At 44.9% G+C, this 20,296-nt stretch overlaps 1 protein-coding gene across 1 annotated transcript in view; it reads right to left on the reverse strand.

Moving 5' to 3' along the window:
* Positions 1–1,935: 1,935 nt before the first annotated feature.
* Positions 1,936–20,296, reverse strand: part of LOC140396293 (transcription factor E2F7-like) — a 38,290-nt gene continuing 19,929 nt past the window's right edge. The window contains exons 9-12 of the mRNA XM_072484711.1: positions 14,238–14,447; positions 13,061–13,163; positions 9,279–9,667; positions 1,936–6,381 (exon numbers count right to left, since the gene is read on the reverse strand). Coding sequence (XP_072340812.1) covers positions 6,217–6,381; positions 9,279–9,667; positions 13,061–13,163; positions 14,238–14,447 — 867 coding nt within the window. The 3' untranslated portion in view covers positions 1,936–6,216. The remainder of the gene's footprint in view (positions 6,382–9,278; positions 9,668–13,060; positions 13,164–14,237; positions 14,448–20,296) is intronic.

Consider the following 20,296-nt stretch of genomic DNA (forward strand, 5'->3'; position numbering starts at 1 on the left):
ACCTTGCACAGACTTAATCTGACACGGCTGGTAGAACAAATGGAGGAGGACTTTAAGAGGTGGGACATGCAGCCTTTATCGCTGGCGGGCAGGGTGCAAGCAATTAAGATGATGGTCCTCCCGAGGTTCTTATTTGTATTTCAATGTCTCCCTATTTTAATCACCAGGACCTTTTTTAATAAAATAGATAGGAGCATTACGAGCTTTGTGTGGGCAGGGAAAGTTCCGAGAGTAAGGAGGGGGTTCCTTCAGCGCAGTAGGGACAGAGGAGGACTGGCACTACCGAACTTGGGAGATTATTATTGGGCCGCCAATGTGGCAATGATACGTAGATGGATGATGGAGGGTGAGGGAGCGGCATGGAAAAGGCTGGAGAGAAGGTCCTGTAAAGGGACGAGTCTAGAGGCGCTGTACACCGAAAAAGTACACCACGAACCCGGTGGTGGCGGCAACACTGAACATATGGGGACAGTGGAGGCGACAGAGAGGGGTGCGGGGAGCCCTGATGGGGTCCCCTATCAGGAACAACCATAGGTTCGCCCCAGGAAGAATGGATGGAGGATTTCAGAGCTGGTACCAGTTGGGAATTAGGAAGGTGGGAGATTTATTCATAGATGGGACTTTTGCGAGCTTGGGAGCACTGGAGGAAAAGTATAAGTTACCCCGGGGGAATTTCTTGAGATATATGCAGGTGAGGGCGTTTACTAGACAACAGGTGAGGGAATTTCCGCGGCTCCCGACACAGGGGATACAGGACAGGGTGCTTTCAGGGGTGTGGGTCGGAGAGGGCAAGGTGTCAGAGATTTATAGAGAGATGAGGGAAGAGGAGGAGGAGTCGGTGGGCGAACTAAAAAGAAAGTGGGAAGAAGAATTAGGGGAGGAGATAGAAGAGGGTATGTGGGCTGATGCCCTAAGCAGGGTAAATTCCTCTTCCTCATGCGCCAGGCTTAGCCTGATTCAATTTAAGGTGCGACATAGAGCACACATAACGGGGGCAAGATTGAGCAGGTTCTTTGGAGTGGAGGACAAATGTGGGAGGTGTGGCGGGAGCCCGGCAAACCACGCACATATGTTTTGGGCGTGCCCGGCACTGGAAGGGAGTGACGGGAGTGATTTTGCAGGTGGTGAAGGCCCGGGTCAAACCAGGCTGGGGGTTAGCTCTATTTGGTGTTGCGGAAGAGCCGGGAGTGCAGGAGGCGAAAGAGGCCGATGTCGTGGCCTTTGCGTCCCTCGTAGCCCGGCGCAGGATCCTACTCATGTGGAAGGAGGCGAAACCCCCCCGGACTGGAGGCCTGGGTAAACGATATGGCGGGGTTTATTAAACTGGAGCAGATAAAGTTTGCCCTGAGAGGATCGGCTCAAGGGTTCACCAGGCGGTGGCAGCCATTTCTCGACTACCTAGGGGAACGTTAGAGGGAAGACGGATGACCAGCAGCAGCAACCCAGGGGGGAGGCAGTTGAGTATAGGTCAATAGAGTACGAGGTTTTGTTACTTGTATATTATTATTATTGTTAAAAAGTTAAAAAATTTCTGTTTTGTTACTGTTATCGTTTCGCTTGTTTTGTAAGCGGGAAAAATGTTGCTCAGGGAAAAAAATTTCAATAAAATATATTTTTTTAAAAACACAGCCATGATGGACTGAAGGGCTTCTTTCTATGCTGTAAAACTCTATGACCACCACCTTTTAGGGGCAGGTAGAGAGGACCAACAAAAGCTGGCCAAGCCAGCAACGCCCACATCCCACAAGATAAAAAGTGAAGAAAGTTCAAAGTATAAAGAGCATGGCCGCCCACTAAGAAGACAAAAGTTATCTCTTGCCTCGGGTTACGAGCTGGCAGCAGGAATATACATAAATAAACCGAATGAGGAAGATAGAGGTCATTTCTTTCCTGGAATACTGGGCTTGATGACATTTGCAGCAGAGACAAAATAAATTAACCAGAAAGTAACAGGACTTTATCGCATCATCCATCACAATCCATTCTAGAAGCACAAATATCCCTCCATATACAAGCCTCATCACTACAGCACATGGAAACAGTTTAAAGAAATAAGAAATACTAATTTAACAACTTAGCAGTGCACATACATCCATTTACATACGTTGCAGTGAGCATCAAAATTAAAATAATCCAGCATTTAAATACAACAACCAGCACCATATTTGTATCTATTACAATGTAAACACATTTTTAAAACAGTCAAGTATCATAATTTGATATTTTCACTTATGAATGGATAAACTCTATGGAACCGACTTCATTCCACTCCCCCAAAATACTACATAGGACCCACTTTAACCATGAAGATAGTGACCCCCAACATTCCTGGGGTAGGGAGGGGTTTCAGTGATACACAGACGGCTGTAATCTTCAGTTTCATTGGAATTCCCAGGGATTATGGTGGGTGGGGGGGGGGGATACTAATACGGACGTACCGTTGTTAGTGTGTGCAAGGAAATGCAGTAACAGAATAATACCCCTGCCAAAAATCCCTTCCCTCCATAACCATACCAACAGGAGTAGGGGCCACAGTGAAGCTCCCATTAGAACTAGAGCCAGACCCAGATTTCTAACTGGGATTGAGTACATCAGCAGCGAGTGGGCAGAAATGTAATTCTGCTCCCTCGTCTCTACGCAAAAAAAAGCTTAAGACCTGGGAAAGTGCAGGGAAGACAAAGCTGCAATTAGTTTGCTCTCTCCTACACAAGGCCGTGGATGTTGGTGGGGGGTGGAGGGCATCTGAATTGTATGGACTTTTGTTGGATAATCCCTGTAATCGAGGGATGAAGGCGCAAAGGTGGGGAAACTAGGCTCAAGTAAGATCAGCTACACTCGGATTGGCAGAGCAGGCTCAAGGGGCTGAATGACTTCCTCTCGTCCCGTTTGTTACATCATCAAAGCTGCAGGCGTGAAGGGTTTGCCACTGCAGATCACATTTGATTGTAAAATAGCTTGAGGTTCTTTTGAACAAGGAAAAAGCAAGGGAGAGTACCTAGGGAGTCATGAGTGGCTACACTTAGACATGAACCGATAGGCCCTGTTAAAGTAAAACACGTACCGTTTTTATCCATTCACCCACTGCACCATCTCACATTCAAGGACATGGGATCGTATTCAAAAATAAAGGGGTAATCATTTAGGACGGACACAAGGAGAAATATCTTCACTCAGTATTTTGTGAATCGTTGGAATTCTCTGCCCCAGCACGGTGAGTTTATTCAAGGTGAAAATTAATAGATTTGTCAGCACAAAGGGAATGAAGCGTTCTAGGGGTTGGTGGGAAAGTAGAATTGACGAAAAGGATCAGCAATGATCATAATTAGTGGAGGGGCAAGCTTCAGAAGTTGTATGGTCTGCTCCTGCTCCCGATAATTTTAGGCTTATTCTCTCCTGACAACAAACACTAAGTGACGGTCAGTTTTCACTAATAGATGCCTAGCAGCAACTGGACCAGGGTGGGAACAAAACGTGATCCCATCCTCACCAAACATCCCCATGTTGGTGATTTCCAGTGTTGACGTCACAGGGCAAGAGTCCCCAGGTTATCCCTCACAAATCCAGAAACACAAAGCCACTGGGACTCGGAGAGCAATAGAGACTAACCTAAAGGTTCCTGGTCAATATTACTGAATCTTACTGCACAGGAAATTTTCATTTTCATTCAGCCCACAGGTTAAGTATTGCACAAGAGTGTTTGCCAAAAAGGAAGCTAGAAATCACTTCAGAAATACTTTCTTATTAAAGCATCTCAATTCTGATTGGAAGAGGAATAGGAAATGCTGTCATGTATTTGCACTGGACACTATTCCTCTCAATGTGGAGGTAATTGTGTGATAGCCTCCTTCCTTGTTACCTGCAATTGAACATTTCCAGCTGCAATATAGATTCTCGGCAGGAATAACCTATCCACTGTAACTCATTACTGACGCATTACAGTCAATCTTCACTGACAATGCTGCAATAACAAGATAAGTCAGTACAGGGACCTTTTATCAGGCCATCTTTTTGCAATATTGTTCATTTTAAAAACCCTGATGCCATCTACAGGATAATTCCAAGTTTACACAACTACTAAAATGATGTGACCATTTTAGGAGGTTCTGTCGTATGTTACTGGACTGGTAATGCAAAGATTTGGAAAAATTATTTGGAGACCTTAGTTCAAATTCCCTCACAGAAGTTGGGAATTTAAAATTCAGTTGAATAAATAAATCTGGACTAAAAATCTAGTTTCAGTAATAGTGATCATGAAACTTTGCATAGTTGTAACAACCCATCTGGTTTACAAACATTTTTTAGGGAAGGAAATCTGCCATCCTTACCTAGTCTGGCCTACTTGCCCCCAGAACCACCACAATGTGGCTGACCCTCAACTGCCCTCTAAAAAGACCTCGCAAGTCTCAGTTGTATTTAAGAAAATGGCTCGGCATCACCACCTTGTGGGGATACCAGGGTTGGGCAATAAGTGCTGGCCTTGCCAGCGACACACACCTGCTGTGAATAAAATAAAAATCTCATCTCTTCCTCCTTAACCCAGTGTGGTTTTAAGAACATGAATCAGAACTTTCAAGGCAGAGATCAAGATGATTTTTGTTGGATTTGGAGTAGGAGTCGAGGAAGAAAAATGGGAGCTGACATGCAGCCCATGATCCAATTGAATAAGCTGTTAATGATTCTTTTGCTCCTATACGAATGTGATGGGACACGAGACACCATGACACCAAGTTATTATTAGATCACTCAACTCCCATTGATCAGGCCCTCAAAGACTATCCATCCCAAGTGCCCTGTGTAGCTTATTTGCCTCATATGGAATTGTGCTCCATGGATCATTGGGGTTTCGGAAAGGGCTGTTCTTCCATTGGTGGAAAAATGGAAAGGTGAACATCAAAGATCTGTTATTAGCAGCTGGAGAACTACAAATCTAGGGACCCGAATTTCAAACTTTCAATATGGGCTCCAGAGGCTATGTCCATATTAAGAGGGGTGATTATATTAATAAATTACCAGTTAGAACAACCAAAGCAATTCTCTCCTCCAGAGGCCAAGAGATACCAAATAATGTCCTAAACCTTTAGAAGAATAAAGAGAAACCTTTGAAAATATGAGGGCATTGGTAGTGAATTGAAGACCTTTCTCAATAGCAAACTCAAACTCCTTAAAACATTTTTTTAAAAATGCAAGACATTTTGAAAGAATACAACTTTGTTGCAGTGAAGGGGAGTGTCTAGGACACTGGAACAATTTGAGGCCACAGATTGAATCAGGAATGGCTTTGAAGTTAATGTGGATGATTAGCTGCAGCGCTGTGTTTGGGAGACGGGCTGTACAAAGGATACTTTAAGAAGCAGGCGAGGTGAGATTGTGAATTATAGTTGATCAGTCGCTCAGGAGAAACAGAATATATTAATCCTTAACCACCATTAGAGATGCAATGCACTATACCGAGTGCTAATCTCAATTATACAGGTCTGATCAGCCTGTGACTGTTGTCTCATAATAATTACTAGAAATGAACACTTTGCCCCGACTGTTCGGAGGGGATTTGTTGGGACGGGGCATATTTAAATTTGACAGTCAACAAGTAAGAATTAACACACAGTACAATTATTCAAGTCATATATATTCTGCAGTCATTTCAGACTCTCACATTACTAAAGCCCACCTTTGCCAGCGATGGCATTCTCCCAAAGATTGGGCTCTACACCTAACGTAAATACAAGTGACATTAAAGTTTCTTTTTCACATAATAGAGTTATTAATCAAATTCCACCAGTTCCTGTTGTGGATGACCAGTGTTTATTTTACATTCTCCCTGACCTCTATAAGAGTTCACCAGTTATACGTTGAAAGGCATTTGCTGTTTCACGGCTTCAGACGAATCCAATCACCTGCTCGGAGTTTTTCTGGCAACTTTAATATATTAAAATGTAAATTGTAACATCATTATAAAACCTCGCCCATAAACTGCAGGAAAAAAAGAAATTGATTGAAATTTCTTAGAGCTTCGGGATGTCTCGTACATACACCCATTTACCTCATAGCAACGTGCTCTCAATTCCTCAATGTGGATGGGCTTGTAAACAAATTAGTGAGTTACATTCTCACTGGAGTGAATGTCAGCGATCACAACACCCTTCACCAGGTGAAAATATTGCCAGCTGCTGTTAATCTTCCACTCATAACAATCAATAAGATGCTGTGTATAATCCATTATTTGGTCATGTTATTCTCAATTTCCAGCCTGCGTTGGGCGGGAGATGATGCCTTGATCTGAAGTCCCTCCAGCTTCTTGCCCTGCACTGTGGGAACAGGTGTATGGAAGTAACTTTCCACAAACGACTGCTCACCATCCTTGGGCGTAATCGAAATTAACGCCTGGAAAATAAAGAATAGAAACCATGTGTAGAATTCTATTCCCAAATTAATCCCTTGCATCATAAGAAATAGGCGGAGAAGACCATTCGGCCCCTCGAGCCTACTCCAGCATTCTATATGATTATGGTTTGATCTTCCACCACAAGTCCACATTCCCTCTCTATCCCCATTATCTCCTATGTCCTTAACGTCCAAAAGTTTAAGGATCTCAGGCTTGAAAACATCCAACAGCTGAAGATTTTGCCAGGATGATATGAAACCAGAGACTGGCAGATAAACTGTAACCTAACAGTGGGTGATCTTTAAGGAAGAGATGCTTCAAGTACAGGCTAGGTACATTCCAACAAGAGCAAAATATCAAGGAGTCAAAAACAAGGCTCCTTGGATGATGTGGAGATGGGGATCATTTAAAAATATATAAATTTAGAGTACCCATTCTTTTTTTCAATTAGGGGGCAATTTAGCGCGGCCAATCCATCTACCCTGCACATCTTTGGGTTGTGGGGCTGAGACCCACACAGACACGTGCAAACTGCAACGGACAGTGACCCGGGGCCGGGATCAAATCCGTGAGGTAGCAGTGCTAATCACTTTGTCACCGTGCCAACCTGTGGAGATAGAGATCATGATGTATGATCCATACCCTGGACGTTCTTGAAGTCAGAACCAGGTTAAATACGATAGTTTGGGAGGGGAAAATGAAGACGAGAATAAGACTGGCAAAGAGAAAATGACAATAAAAGAGCAGTTAACATAAAAGGAAACCCAAAAATCTTCTACGAGCATGTAAATAGTAGTTGGGTAGTAGCTCTCCATCCCAACGGGATCCGCCTTCGGGCGATCAACGAGGCGAAGGCTACGATATTTGCATCCGCACCCATTTCCAACCCTGGCTGGTCCGACCCCGAATATGGCCCCCCGGGGACCCGGGTCCAGTTTCACATGCACCACCTTGGAAATTACCCTAAAAACCTCCTTCCAGTAATCCTCTAGCTTTGGACAGGACCAAAACATATGAACGTGATTAGCACCCCTCCTCTATAACCTCTCCCAACTCTTCCTCCCACTTTGCTTTGATGTTTATTGTGTGTTTATAAAATGTTAACTGGATTCATAGAATAAACATTGTTTTGTTTAAAAATATTTTAGATCTGTTGCATCACACCTGTAAAGCGGGCCCTTGTGATCCCCATAACCAAAATTTATTAAAAGTTGTGCGTCAGGTGAACTCCATGATATACTTTGGTGTTCTCTAAACCCTGGCCCATAATATGAGTACTTTACATCAGTCTTTCTAAGAGGAAGCTGACAAAATATTGGTAGAAGCAGAAATGGGAGATATAACAGATTACGTGTAAATTGGTGGTCAGGACGCAAGAAGAGGTTGGTACTTAAAATGGAGAATTAACCTGGTCTTGCTGGCCTGTAGTCCATGTTGCGAAGGGAAGTGGGAGCAAAGATAATGGAAAGGCTTTGCATAATTTTCCAATCTTCTTTAAATATGGAGAGGCTCCAGAGGATTGGGGAGTGGCAAATGTTACATCCTTATTCAAGAAAGGGGGTAGGTTCAGTCCAGGCAACTACAGGCCAGTTAGTTTAACATCAGGGGTAATGTTTTAGAAATAATAATTAAGGAAAAGAGTAACAAGCACTTGGTGAGGTTTGAGTTAATTAAGGAGAGCCAGCATCGATTTTTAAAAGGCAGATCGTGTTTGACTAATCTAATTGAGTTTCTTTGTGAAGTAACAGAGAAGGTCGATGCAGGGAATGTGGTGGATGTTGTCTATCTGGATTTTAAGAAAGCATTTGACAAGGTATCACATAAAGGTTGGTTAACAAAATTGAGACCCATGGAATAGGAGGGTCAGTGTCAGCTTGTATAAAAAATGGATTTAAGGATAGAAACCACGTGTAGATTGCTGTGATAGATTGGATAGTAAAGAGTGGTGCTCATCAACAGTGAGTGCCAGGATCACTGCCCCGATACCATCTAGATCTAGATAGGTTGGCAGAGCAGGCAGATAGAATTTAATACAGAGAAGTGTGGGGTGTTGCAGTTTTGCAGAAAAGACAGGGAGAAACAATATAGACATAGAATATACAGTGCAGGAGGCCATTCGGCCCAGTCTGCACCAATCCTTGGAAAAAGCACCCCACTTTAGCCCACACCTCCGCCCCATACCCATGACTCAGCAACCCCACCCAATCCCTTTGGACACTAAGGGCAATTTAGCATGGCCAATCCACCTAACCTGCACAGCTTTGGACTGTGGGAGGAAACCGGAGCACCCGGAGGAAACCCACACAGACTCCGCACAGACAGTGACCCAAGCCGGGAATCGAACCTGGGACCCTGGAGCTGTGAAGCGACAGTGCTAACCACCGTGACACCCGTATGTCGCACTTGTAAAGAATGTACAGGGACGAAATAGCCTAGGAGTTCATGTGCATCGATCTTTCAAGGTAGCAGGACATATGGTGAGCAAAGCATATTGGATCTTGAGCTTCATAAGTAGAGGATTTGTTTTCAAAGCTTATGCTAAATCTTTATAAAGATGTGGTTAGGCCTCAACTAGGACATTGCGTCCAGTTCCAACGGTCACATTTTCGGAAAGATGTGAGAGTCGAGGGGGCTTGGAGATTTACCAGAATGGTCCCGGGAATGGGGTTTTTATGCAAACATGTCTCCCAAAAAATTGTATCCCCAAAAAACTGAAATAAGGAGATTTGACTTCACCAAATGAACAGGGAACTGGAGTTTCTGTACTGGCTGCAACTCAATGTGATGAAGAATGTATGGGTTTGATAATAGTCAGGATCTTGTCAGCCACTTACTGCCCAAGTGACAACACTAAACATTGCGGTCTCTGCCACTTATTTATCCCACAAACTCGTACCTGTTCCTGGAGTTTGATAGTGACGGATTGCAGAGTGGGAGGCTCCGTTTTGGTAGGAAGATCTTTGCGGGAAGCCTGAGCGAGCATTGGAGAATTGATTTGTTGTTCTGGTGAGGAGGCTCTCAAACTGGCTCCGGTTGGCGTTGGCACTGAACCACCACCCATTAAAAGCTGGGCACTCGGTGCCAGGTTCAGGTTTTGTAGGTTGTAATGCACTCGGCCACTATTGTGAATGGAGCTGCCAGCAGATTGGTTTGGAGGAACCGGCTGGCAAATCACTGGCACCATCAGCTGATAGGGGAGACTCACCGATGCCACCTGACCTGGGGATATGGCAATTCCACCAAGGTTCTGATTGCTGGAAATTAATAAATTCAATTCTCTCATACCTGTGAAATAGGGAGAGGACAGAAAACAAAAATCATTGTTTAAGCAACATTGAGGTATCTCCGGCTGTTGGTTTACAAAACACGAGAAAGGGAAAAGGGAGCAAGCGAGAGAGTGTGGCCTTGGAGACAAAGGGGGCACAGCTGACAAGAGTGACTGGCATTTTGATTACAGGTTTCACTAACACAGGACATTCAAAGCACTTTACAGTCAATGACGTATTTTTGAAGCATAGTCGCTATTTGTCAAGTGGCTCAAGGCTAAAAGGACTGAGCATTCTTGGCGACAAGGAATCCTGTAATTACAGGACTTTTTATGATCTGTAGTGAAATGCATTTCGTTCCAGCCACTTCAAATGAGCGGAATGATTTGAATTCAAACGGTGAGAAACCTATTATCATTACGATTAAACTAGTGCATTTGTAACAAATCACCAGAGTGTCCTTGGCATTTCAGTAGTTAGTGTGTGCGATACAGGATGAAGTTCGAACAACAGAATGTGACCGTGCTGCATTCTAGGAAAGCAGAGGACCACGGCAGCGCTTCCCAAACTATTCTCCAATCGGACCCCATTTTAATTCTCCATCACCACCTTCTCAAAGGCAGTTAGGGATGGGCAGCAAATGCTGACCATGTCAGTGACACCCACTTCCCACTTCAAACATCTCTTAAAAATTAACTCCAGACGTCATAAACAAAACAGCAATAAAGTATTTATTAAAGTTCATACATATATTTATAGATCAACATATATTGTATCATATAAATATGAAAACCTGTGTTTTAAAGCAGTGAAAATATTATTTTTATGTAGTCATGTAGGTTTCTGCCAATTGTCATGTTCCCCAATGACAGAAGGTTCACTGAAGCTCCTCCCCACCCCAGCCGTACAAACCCACCTCTTCCGAACCTACCTCCACCCACACTCATTCACTAGCCACTCTTCCCAAACCCCTTCCTCACACTCAGCCTTTCCTTCCAACCCAAGCCACTCATCCCCTCCTCCTGCTCCACTCTCCCTCCCACCTTTAACGGCTCCACTTTGCCCGGACCCAGCTCCTCATCACTGCCCACGTCGGCTGGCAGTTCTGCGCTTCCTCCTTTGCTGGTGCCATGTGGATTGACACTGCCAGGGGAGGGCGAACTGCCTCCCTGGGTTATAGAAGGTTGGGCCCTGAGAGCACAGACACCAGTGGACCGGGGAACACCACCTCTTCCATCACTGGGCACTTGCATAGTGTCGGAGTCCCGAGTGGCTAAGCCAGATGGAGTACAAAGCGGCAACTGTTGCCAAGGTTGGGATATAGCCAAGACCTTGGCAGATTGGAATCTCCCTCCAGGTCTTGAGCTGCAGTGACCAACTATGGCTTGGTTGTGGTGGAGTCGTTCCATTGGTAACGGGGGCCACAGATGGCGGTGAGTTAAAAGGTGCGGCCAAGTGACGGCTCCCCTGGGCCAGGTGGAGGTGGAAATAAAACTAAAAGGACAGAATTCCACGTTGGATCCAAAAGTTGGAATTCCACCAAATGGAAGTGTCTCATTCCTGCTGTCGTAACATGGAAAACGTTACGGCCAATTTGCACTGATAAATGGTCAGATGGTGTTTGTTTAATGTGATGTTGATTGATCAGACTCTCCTGCTTTTAGTTAAATAGTGCCACGGGATCTTTTACATCCATTGGAAGGGGCTTCAATTTAATGCCTCATCCAAGAAACAGCACCTCCAACAATTCAGCACTCGACTAATGGATTCATGCTAAAAAGGTGGGCACATCATTAAAGGCAAGGGTTTCATACCAAACAAGATGCAGAAAATTGTTCCCCTCAAATGCATAGGGATATCGGTGAGAAAACCGTGTGGCAACAGCTTCAGGTTTCTAAACATTCAGTTAATTGGATGGAAAATTGAGAGGCTTTGGTTCTGGTGATACCATCGCCTGCCTTTGACCGAGAGGGTGAGTTAATGCTGATACGTAAAAGAGGGAACTGTGTGCTAACGTGTTCCAGTCGAGATCAGAATTGTTGGGTCCTGGTGGCTCCACAACAGATCTGTTAACAGTAACACAAGTTTTTATTTTTCAATATTTTTCTTCCCAGTTTGACCCGCTGAACAATTCATTGATTGGAAAGGAATGGCTTTTCCATTGCATAAATAAACATTAAGAATGACCTGCGATCCGTGCAAATCCCCAGCACCATCGCTCATGGTAAATCATGATGATTTGTTGATTTATAAAGGATAGAACTGAGAGATCAAAGTACAATATCCTATTTTATTGCTAAGTTAAAACATTGGCCCAGAGGTCACAAGTTTAAATCTGACAATGACGAATTGTAAAGCTGAATTTAAATGGGATAGCGTTCGATTTTGATAGGATTGGCTTGTGCCCATCTAAAATGGCCCCAAATTGGCCAGAATTGATTAGGGTGATCAAAACCATATCAATCCATTGGATCCCGAGTTGGGACCGCCCAAAAGAGCGCAAAAGCTCGGGGGATAAGAAGAACTCCGCAACCAGTAGTCGGCCTCTTTTGGGACCGGCCTCTGCCTCACCAATCGCAGCACATCGACCAGCCAAGTTCAAGGACCCGCGATCGCTACCTGAAGGACAAGCCGCAGCAGAGACGAACCTGACGACTTCCAGCCGTCACACGCGAGGATCCAGATAAAGGCCTTATCTAACCTGCACAGAGCCGGTCACTTGGAAGTTAAGTAAAGGTCATTTCAGTTGTTTAGGTACAGTTTAATGTGTAGCCGCGTGTAGATAATTATGCATAGAACCAAGCCTGTGTTTAATAATAAACTATAATGGGCAGCATGGTGGTGCAGTGGTTAGCATTACTGTCTTACAGGGCCGAGGTACCAGGTTCGATCCCGGCACTGGGTCACTGTCAGTGTGGAGTTTGCACATCCTCCCAGTGTTTGCGTGGGTTTCGCCCCAACAACCCATAGATGTGCAGGTTAGGTGGATTGGCCACGTCAAATTACCCCTTAATTTGAAAAAATGAATTGGGTACGCTAAATTTTAAATAAATAAGTAATAAACTATAATTGAACTAATATACTGGTTGTGTGGTCATTTGTCCAATACAAGGAACGTACGCGCGTCTTGTGGTTCAGATAAAGAGCAACAGGCTGAAGAAGAAAGAAACATTTCCAGCCGTGGTCACCATTGCTCTGTTTATTTTTATTGAACTTAAAATGGCGGAAGCGATGAACAGGGCTGTCACACTGCACTCCCAACCTACCTGGAAATAGCACCGGTAATCTATGGGCTGGCATCAGAGAGAAGCCTCCAGTTTTCTAGAGATCAAATGAGTTTGCCAATATCCTGCAAAGAACAATAGAGCTTGCCACAAGGCGAGGTGTCTGAACAGAATAGGAAATCACTCACCAGGGGCACCTGCCAAACAGTAGCTCTGGCTATTTTCAGCTAACCCACACGGCACATGGACAACAAATGGAGCCGGGACGAGATTTCCAGAGGACATCAGGGTCTAGGAGAAACAGCACCAGTTATCCAGAGTAACATTAGACATGTTATATTCCTTCACCCACTTCCCCTCAACATAAAATATAAAGACAAATTTGATTTAAAAAAGGGAAACTATAAATTTGTGTCACACAGGAGTTTGTTTTTCAAATAATGGATCTGAAATGGAGCGTCTCTGGCCATCCATTACCCCTCCCCCCCAGCCCTACTACCCTCGGGATCTCTGCTGTCTGGAGTATCCCCAATTTCAATCACTCAACCAACAACAGTGCTGGAGCTCTGGAATTTCTTCCCAAAACCTCTTCAGTTTAAGCTTTTGGTCAGGTGTCCTAATATCTCCATAAACAACTGTTAAATGTGGTTTGATATTTGGAATGATTTACCACGTTAAAGGCACTATATAAATGCAAGTTGTTGACAGCCAGGTAGATCCCAGAAGCGGGCCCTCCTGGGAGTCTTTGGGAGTGGAGTTTGGAAATGTTCACGTGACAATCACCTGGGGGGATTCTGAGGAGAAAGCCACAGTCACTAACTTGGGTTCAGAGCGGAGTGCGTGAATTTGACCACAGTCACCTTGTGTATTTAAAAGGGACTGTGTGTTAATAAGACCACTGTAGATTAAGATGTACTTAGTAATCTATGTTAGTCATAAAACCTGGGTGTAATTGTTAAACTAAGGGGGAAATAAAGGCGTATTGTATCATAATCCAATTTTTAAATATTTAATAAATGTTTTTTCCTTGTTGTTAAAAACTAATTAGCTGCCCTGTGACTCTGTTCCTCACGTTTTATAGAAGAAAAAGTAAAAGATAGTCTTTCAAGCCAGGATTTCATTCTGGGATCTTCCCATCCACTTATATCAACTGGGATTGTAACACCTTTTACTCTGCTCCAGCTTCTCCACCCCTTCTTACAGTATATAATCTAACACATTTCTCCCTCTCTCAACTCTGAAGAGTCGAAACATTAACTCGGTGTCTCTTTCCACAGATACTGCCAGACTTGCTGACTTTTCCCAGTATTTTCTGTTTTTATACCCTCTTTCACTAAAGGGTTAGTGGGTGAAGGATAAACCTACAGGCTCCTTCTCGACTGTTCCACTGTGATTCCACTCTTCAGTGTTCCTTGGGTGCGTGTGACAGTCGTCAGTCTGGGTTTCTGTAGAGGGGCAATTATTCTCTAGATTCACATTGGTGGTTTGAGTTGGAGGACAGACAGCAACCTCAGGAACAGGGTCAAGACACTTGGTATGGTTTCTCAGAACCGCTGCATGATGGGTAGATGATTTCTGAAAGAAAGATAAATATTGTTTCAAGTTACAGATTAAGAGCCAACATTTTAAAGCAAATAGCTTTATCTTCATTCTTCCCCCTCATTCCCTTGCCATGTGAAAAAAGAAACAAAGATGAATACGAATATAGTGCCGTAACACATCCCAGAAACGTTCCAAACCTCAGCGCGCACAACAAATATCTCCGAAATTCTGAACTGACTCTCCTGCGAATCAATGGCAATTTCGAGATTGAAGCATTTCCATTGGGAATGGGCTATCAAGGGATATGGAGTTTAGGTGGGTAGATTGATGTGAGATACAGACCAGGCATGTGTAGCATAACAGACTTGAGGGGCTGAATGGCCTCCTATGTTCCAATGACGTGCACTTGTGGGTGAACACAATCAGCATTTTGCACATAGTAAGGTCACAGTAACACGAGACAGCCGAACAATCTATCTGTTCGTTTAATCCTAGTACTCAATGGTGGAATGTTGGTCAGGATACCCTTTTCCTTACATGAAGCCATAATTGTCCACATCAGTTGAACAGGCCGCAATTTCAACTTTTCACCTGACACCTCAAACAGTGCGGCACTCCCTCAGCACAGCAGGGAAGCCATGTCGGTTTAGTTTAGATTGAACCCACTACCTTCCAACTCGGAGACGAGAATGTGACTAACAAAGTCAAACTGACAATCATGGCACAAACTTCTGTGGTTGCCAATTAAACTCTCCCTAATTTCTTGGGAAATACGGATTGGAAGCCCATGCTGAATGACAGTCAGCCTGTGTGGCTTTTATTGCGAGGGAAAAGCCTCCACGGTAACCTGCAATCAATTTTCACATGGCTCTCCAAATATCATTTTAGCTGAAAGGCTGGCATCTGCTGGCAGTCAAACTGCAGAAGCACAAAGAGAAATGGGACAATTACCAGATAATCTGATTACAGGAGAAATATTGAGCAGGACATCAGGGTGCTTCCCTGCTCTTCCTCAAAATGAAATGAAATGAAAATGAAATGAAAATCGCTTATTGTCACAAGTAGGCTTCAAATGAAGTTACTGTGAAAAGCCCCTAGTCGCCAAATTCCGGCACCTGTTCGGGGAGGCTGGTACGGGAATTGAACCGTGCTGCTGGCCTGCCTTGGTCTGCTTTCAAAGCCAGCGATTTAGCCCTGTGCTAAAACAGCCCCCTTCTTTCTTCTCAAATGTTCTGCGGGATTTTTTTTTCCAGTTAGGCAGACAGGGCCCCAATGTAACATTTAATCTGCAAAACAGTACTCCCTCAGCACTGAGCTCCCAACAGGGCGGCAATCCCTCATTGCAGCTTCCCCAACAGGGATTGGACTGGATTGTCACATGTACCGAGGTACAGTGAAAAGCATTGTTCTGCCTGCAGCTCAGACAGATCATTCCATACATGAAAAGAAAATACATAATAGGGCAAACATAAAATACACGATACACACGACTCGGGTGAAGATGTGTGAACAGATCAGATCAGTCCATAAGAGGGTCGTTTAGGAGTTTGGTAACAGCAGGGAGTTTGTTTTTGAATCGGTTTGAGACTTTTGTATCTCCTGCCCAATGGAAGAAGTTGGAAGAGTGAGCAAGCCAGGTGGGAGGGGTCTTTGATTATGCTGCCCGCTTTCCCAAGGCAGCGGGAGGTGAAGACAGAGTCAATGGATGGGAGGTGGGTTCGTGTGATGGGCTGGGCGGTGTTCACGACTCTCTGTAGTTTCTTCCGGTCGTGAGCCGAGCAGTTGTCATACCAGGCTGTGATGCAGCCAGATAGGGTGCTTTCTATGGTACAGCTGTAAATGTTGGAGAGAGCCAGTGTGGATATGCCAAATTTCCTTAGTTTCCTGAGATAGTATAGGCGCTGTTGTGCTTTCTTGGTCGTAGCGTCGACTTGGGTAGGCCAGGGCAGATTTTTGGAGATGTGCACTCCTAGGAATTTGAAACTGCTAACCATCTCCACCTCGGCCCCGTTGATGCAGATAGGGGTATGTACAGTACTTTGCTTCCTGAAGTCAATGACCAGCTCTTTAGTTTTGCTGACATTGAGGGAAAGATTTTTGTCGTTACACCACTTCTGGGAGGTAAGTGTATCCTTTAAAAACATTTACCTTCACAGGAGCAGGCCAGTCGATTTCAGCGGGAGCGGTGCGCAAGTGATTTCAGGGAGGAAAGTGTATCCTTTAAAAACACTTACCTTCACAGGAGCAGGCCAGTCGATTTCAGTGGGAGCGGTGCACAAGTGATTTCTGGGAGATAAGTGTATCCTTTAAAAACACTTACCTTCACAGGAGCAGGCTAGTCGATTTCAGCGGGAGCGGTGCGCAAGTGATTTCTGGGAGGTAAGTGTATCCTTTAAAAACACTTACCTTCACAGGAGCAGGCCAGTCGATTTCAGCGGGAGCGGTGCGCAAGTGATTTCTGGGAGGTAAGTGTATCCTTTAAAAACACTTACCTTCACAGGAGCAGGCCCGTCGATTTCAGCGGGAGCGGTGCGCAAGTGATTTCAGGGAGGTAAGTTTATCCTTTTAAAAAAAACACTTCTTTTCGGTTTTATTTTTTTCGACCCGCGGACTTCTGGGAAGACCCCCCCCCAACCAATAAATTCTGGTGGAGAGGAAACCCGAGACACTACACGTTTAGTGTCTCCCACCCGCCCTCCTCCTCTAACCTAATAATAAGACCCATTGGTGTGAGGTAAGTGACATATTATATTATTATTATATTATATTATTAGCATTGTGCAGGTCAAGGTTCGGAGGTGGAGGAGCAGTCTCTGTCAGGAAGAGAACCTGAGAACATCTAAGACACTCAGAAGGTAAGTAAGTGATTTTTACTCATTTTTACTTTTATACCTTTTTCAAATTGTGTGTGTCGGGGGAAACTGAAGTGACATCACAGAAAAGCTGTGACCTGAGTGGCTGGTTGGGAATCTACACTAAATTAAAAAATTAAGCATTGGTAACTAATTAAACATAATTACTTAATTATAATTTAGAGGGGTATCTAAGCCAGAGATCGGCGAGTACTATATTTAGCTTTCGCATTTCTATTAGAAATCTAGTGCTAGGAAACAGATAGTTAACAGTAACGTTGAATTTAAAAAATATATATATTTTAAAAAATATATTTAAAATTTTTTTAAAATTTTAATTAATTGACGCAATGTCAGTTAGAGGGGTGCAGTGCTCTGACTGTGAGATGTGGCAGGTCCCGGATGGCTTCATCTGCAGAAAGTGCACCCAACTGGAGCTCCTCACAGACCGCATGGTTCGTTTGGAGCAGCAATTGGATGCACTTAGGAGCATGCAGGTGGCGGAAAGCGTCATAGATCGCAGTTATGTAAATGTGGTCACACCCAAGGTGCAGGCAGAGAAATGGGTGACCACCAGAAAGGGCAGGCAGTCAGTGCAGGAATCCCCTGTGGTTGTCCACCTCTCGAACAGGTATAACCCTTTGGATACTGTCGGGGGGGGGGGGGGGGGGGGGGATAGCCTATCAGGGGAAAACAGCAGCAGCCAGAGCAGTGGCACCACGGCTGGCCCGGATGTTCAGAAGGGAGGGTCAAAGCGCAGAAGAGCAATAGTAATAGGGGACTCTATAGTCAGGGGCACAGAGATGCGCTTCTGTGGACGGGAAAGAGACTCCAGGATGGTATGTTGCCTCCCTGGTGCTAGGGTCCAGGATGTCTCCGAACGGGTAGAGGGCATCCTGAAGGGGGAGGGCAAACAGGCAGAGGTCGTTGTACATATTGGTACTAACGACATAGGCAGGAAGGGGCATGAGGTCCTGCAGCAGGAGTTCAGGGAGCTAGGCAGAAAGTTAAAAGACAGGACCTCGAGGGTTGTAATCTCGGGATTACTCCCTGTGCCACGTGCCAGTGAGGCTAGAAATAGGAAGACAGAGCAGCGACACACGTGGCTAAACAGCTGGTGTAGGAGGGAGGGTTTCCGTTATCTGGACCACTGGGAGCTCTTCCGGGGCAGGTGTGACCTATATAAGAAGGACGGGTTGCATCTAAACCGGAGAGGCATAAATATCCTGGCCGCGTGGTTTGCTAGTGTCACACGGGAGGGTTTAAACTAGTATGGCAGGGGGGTGGGCACGGGAGCAATAGGTCAGAAGGTGAGAGCATTGAGGGAGAACTAGGGAATAGGGACAGTGGGGCTCTGAGGCAGAGCAGACAGGGAGAGGTTGCTGAACACAGCGGGTCTGGTGGCCTGAAGTGTTTTAATGCAAGAAGTATTACGGGTAAGGCAGATGAACTTAGAGCTTGGATTAGTACTTGGAACTATGATGCTGTTGCCATTACAGAGACCTGGTTGAGGGAAGGGCAGGATTGGCAGCTAAACGTTCCAGGATTTAGATGTTTCAGGCGGGATAGAGGGGGATGTAAAAGGGGAGGCGGAGTTGCGCTACTGGTTAGGGAGAATATCACAGCTGTACTGCGGGAGGACACCTCAGAGGGCAGTGAGGCTATATGGGTAGAGATCAGGAATAAGAAGGGTGCAGTCACAATGTTGGGGGTTTACTACAGGCCTCCCAACAGCCAGCGGGAGATAGAGGAGCAGATAGGTAGACAGATTTTGGAAAAGAGTATAAACAACAGGGTTGTGGTGATGGGAGACTTCAACTTCCCCAATATTGACTGGGACTCACTTAGTGCCAGGGGCTTAGACGGGGCAGAGTTTGTAAGGAGCATCCAGGAGGGCTTCTTAAAACAATATGTAGACAGTCCAACTAGGGAAGGGGCGGTACTGGACCTGGTATTGGGGAATGAGCCCAGCCAGGTGGTAGATGTTTCAGTAGGGGAGCATTTCGGTAACAGTGACCACAATTCAGTAAGTTTTAAAGTACTGGTGGACAAGGATAAGAGTGGTCCTAGGATGAATGTGCTAAATTGGGGGAAGGCTAATTATAACACGATTAGGCGGGAACTGAAGAACATAGATTGGGGGCGGATGTTTGAGGGCAAATCAACATCTGACATGTGGGAGGCTTTCAAGTGTCAGTTGAAAGGAATTCAGGACCGGCATGTTCCTGTGAGGAAGAAGGATAAATACGGCAATTTTCAGGAACCTTGGATAACGAGAGATATTGTAGGCCTCGTCAAAAAGAAAAAGGAGGCATTTGTCAGGGCTAAAAGGCTGGGAACAGACGAAGCCTGCGTGGAATATAAGGAAATTAGGAAGGAACTTAAGCAAGGAGTCAGGAGGGCTAGAAGGGGTCACGAAAAGTCATTGGCAAATAGGGTTAAGGAAAATCCCAAGGCTTTTTACACGTACATAAAAAGCAAGAGGGTAGCCAGGGAAAGGGTTGGCCCACTGAAGGATAGGCAAGGGAATCTATGTGTGGAGCCAGAGGAAATGGGCGAGGTACTAAATGAATACTTTGCATCAGTATTCACCAAAGAGAAGAAATTGGTAGATGTTGAGTCTGGAGAAGGGTGTGTAGATAGCCTGGGTCACATTGAGATCCAAAAAGACGAGGTGTTGGGTGTCTTAAAAAATATTAAGGTAGATAAGTCCCCAGGGCCTGATGGGATCTACCCCAGAATACTGAAGGAGGCTGGAGAGGAAATTGCTGAGGCCTTGACAGAAATCTTTGGATCCTCACTGTCTTCAGGGGATGTCCCGGAGGACTGGAGAATTGCCAATGTTGTTCCTCTGTTTAAGAAGGGTAGCAAGGATAATCCAGGGAACTACAGGCCGGTGAGCCTTACTTCAGTGGTAGGGAAATTACTGGAGAGAATTCTTCGAGACAGGATCTACTCCCATTTGGAAGCAAATGGACGTATTAGTGATAGGCAGCATGGTTTTGTGAAGGGGAGATCGTGTCTCACTAA

Source organism: Scyliorhinus torazame, chromosome 19 (genome assembly GCF_047496885.1).
Source record: "Scyliorhinus torazame isolate Kashiwa2021f chromosome 19, sScyTor2.1, whole genome shotgun sequence".
Classification (NCBI taxonomy): Eukaryota; Metazoa; Chordata; class Chondrichthyes; order Carcharhiniformes; family Scyliorhinidae; genus Scyliorhinus; species Scyliorhinus torazame.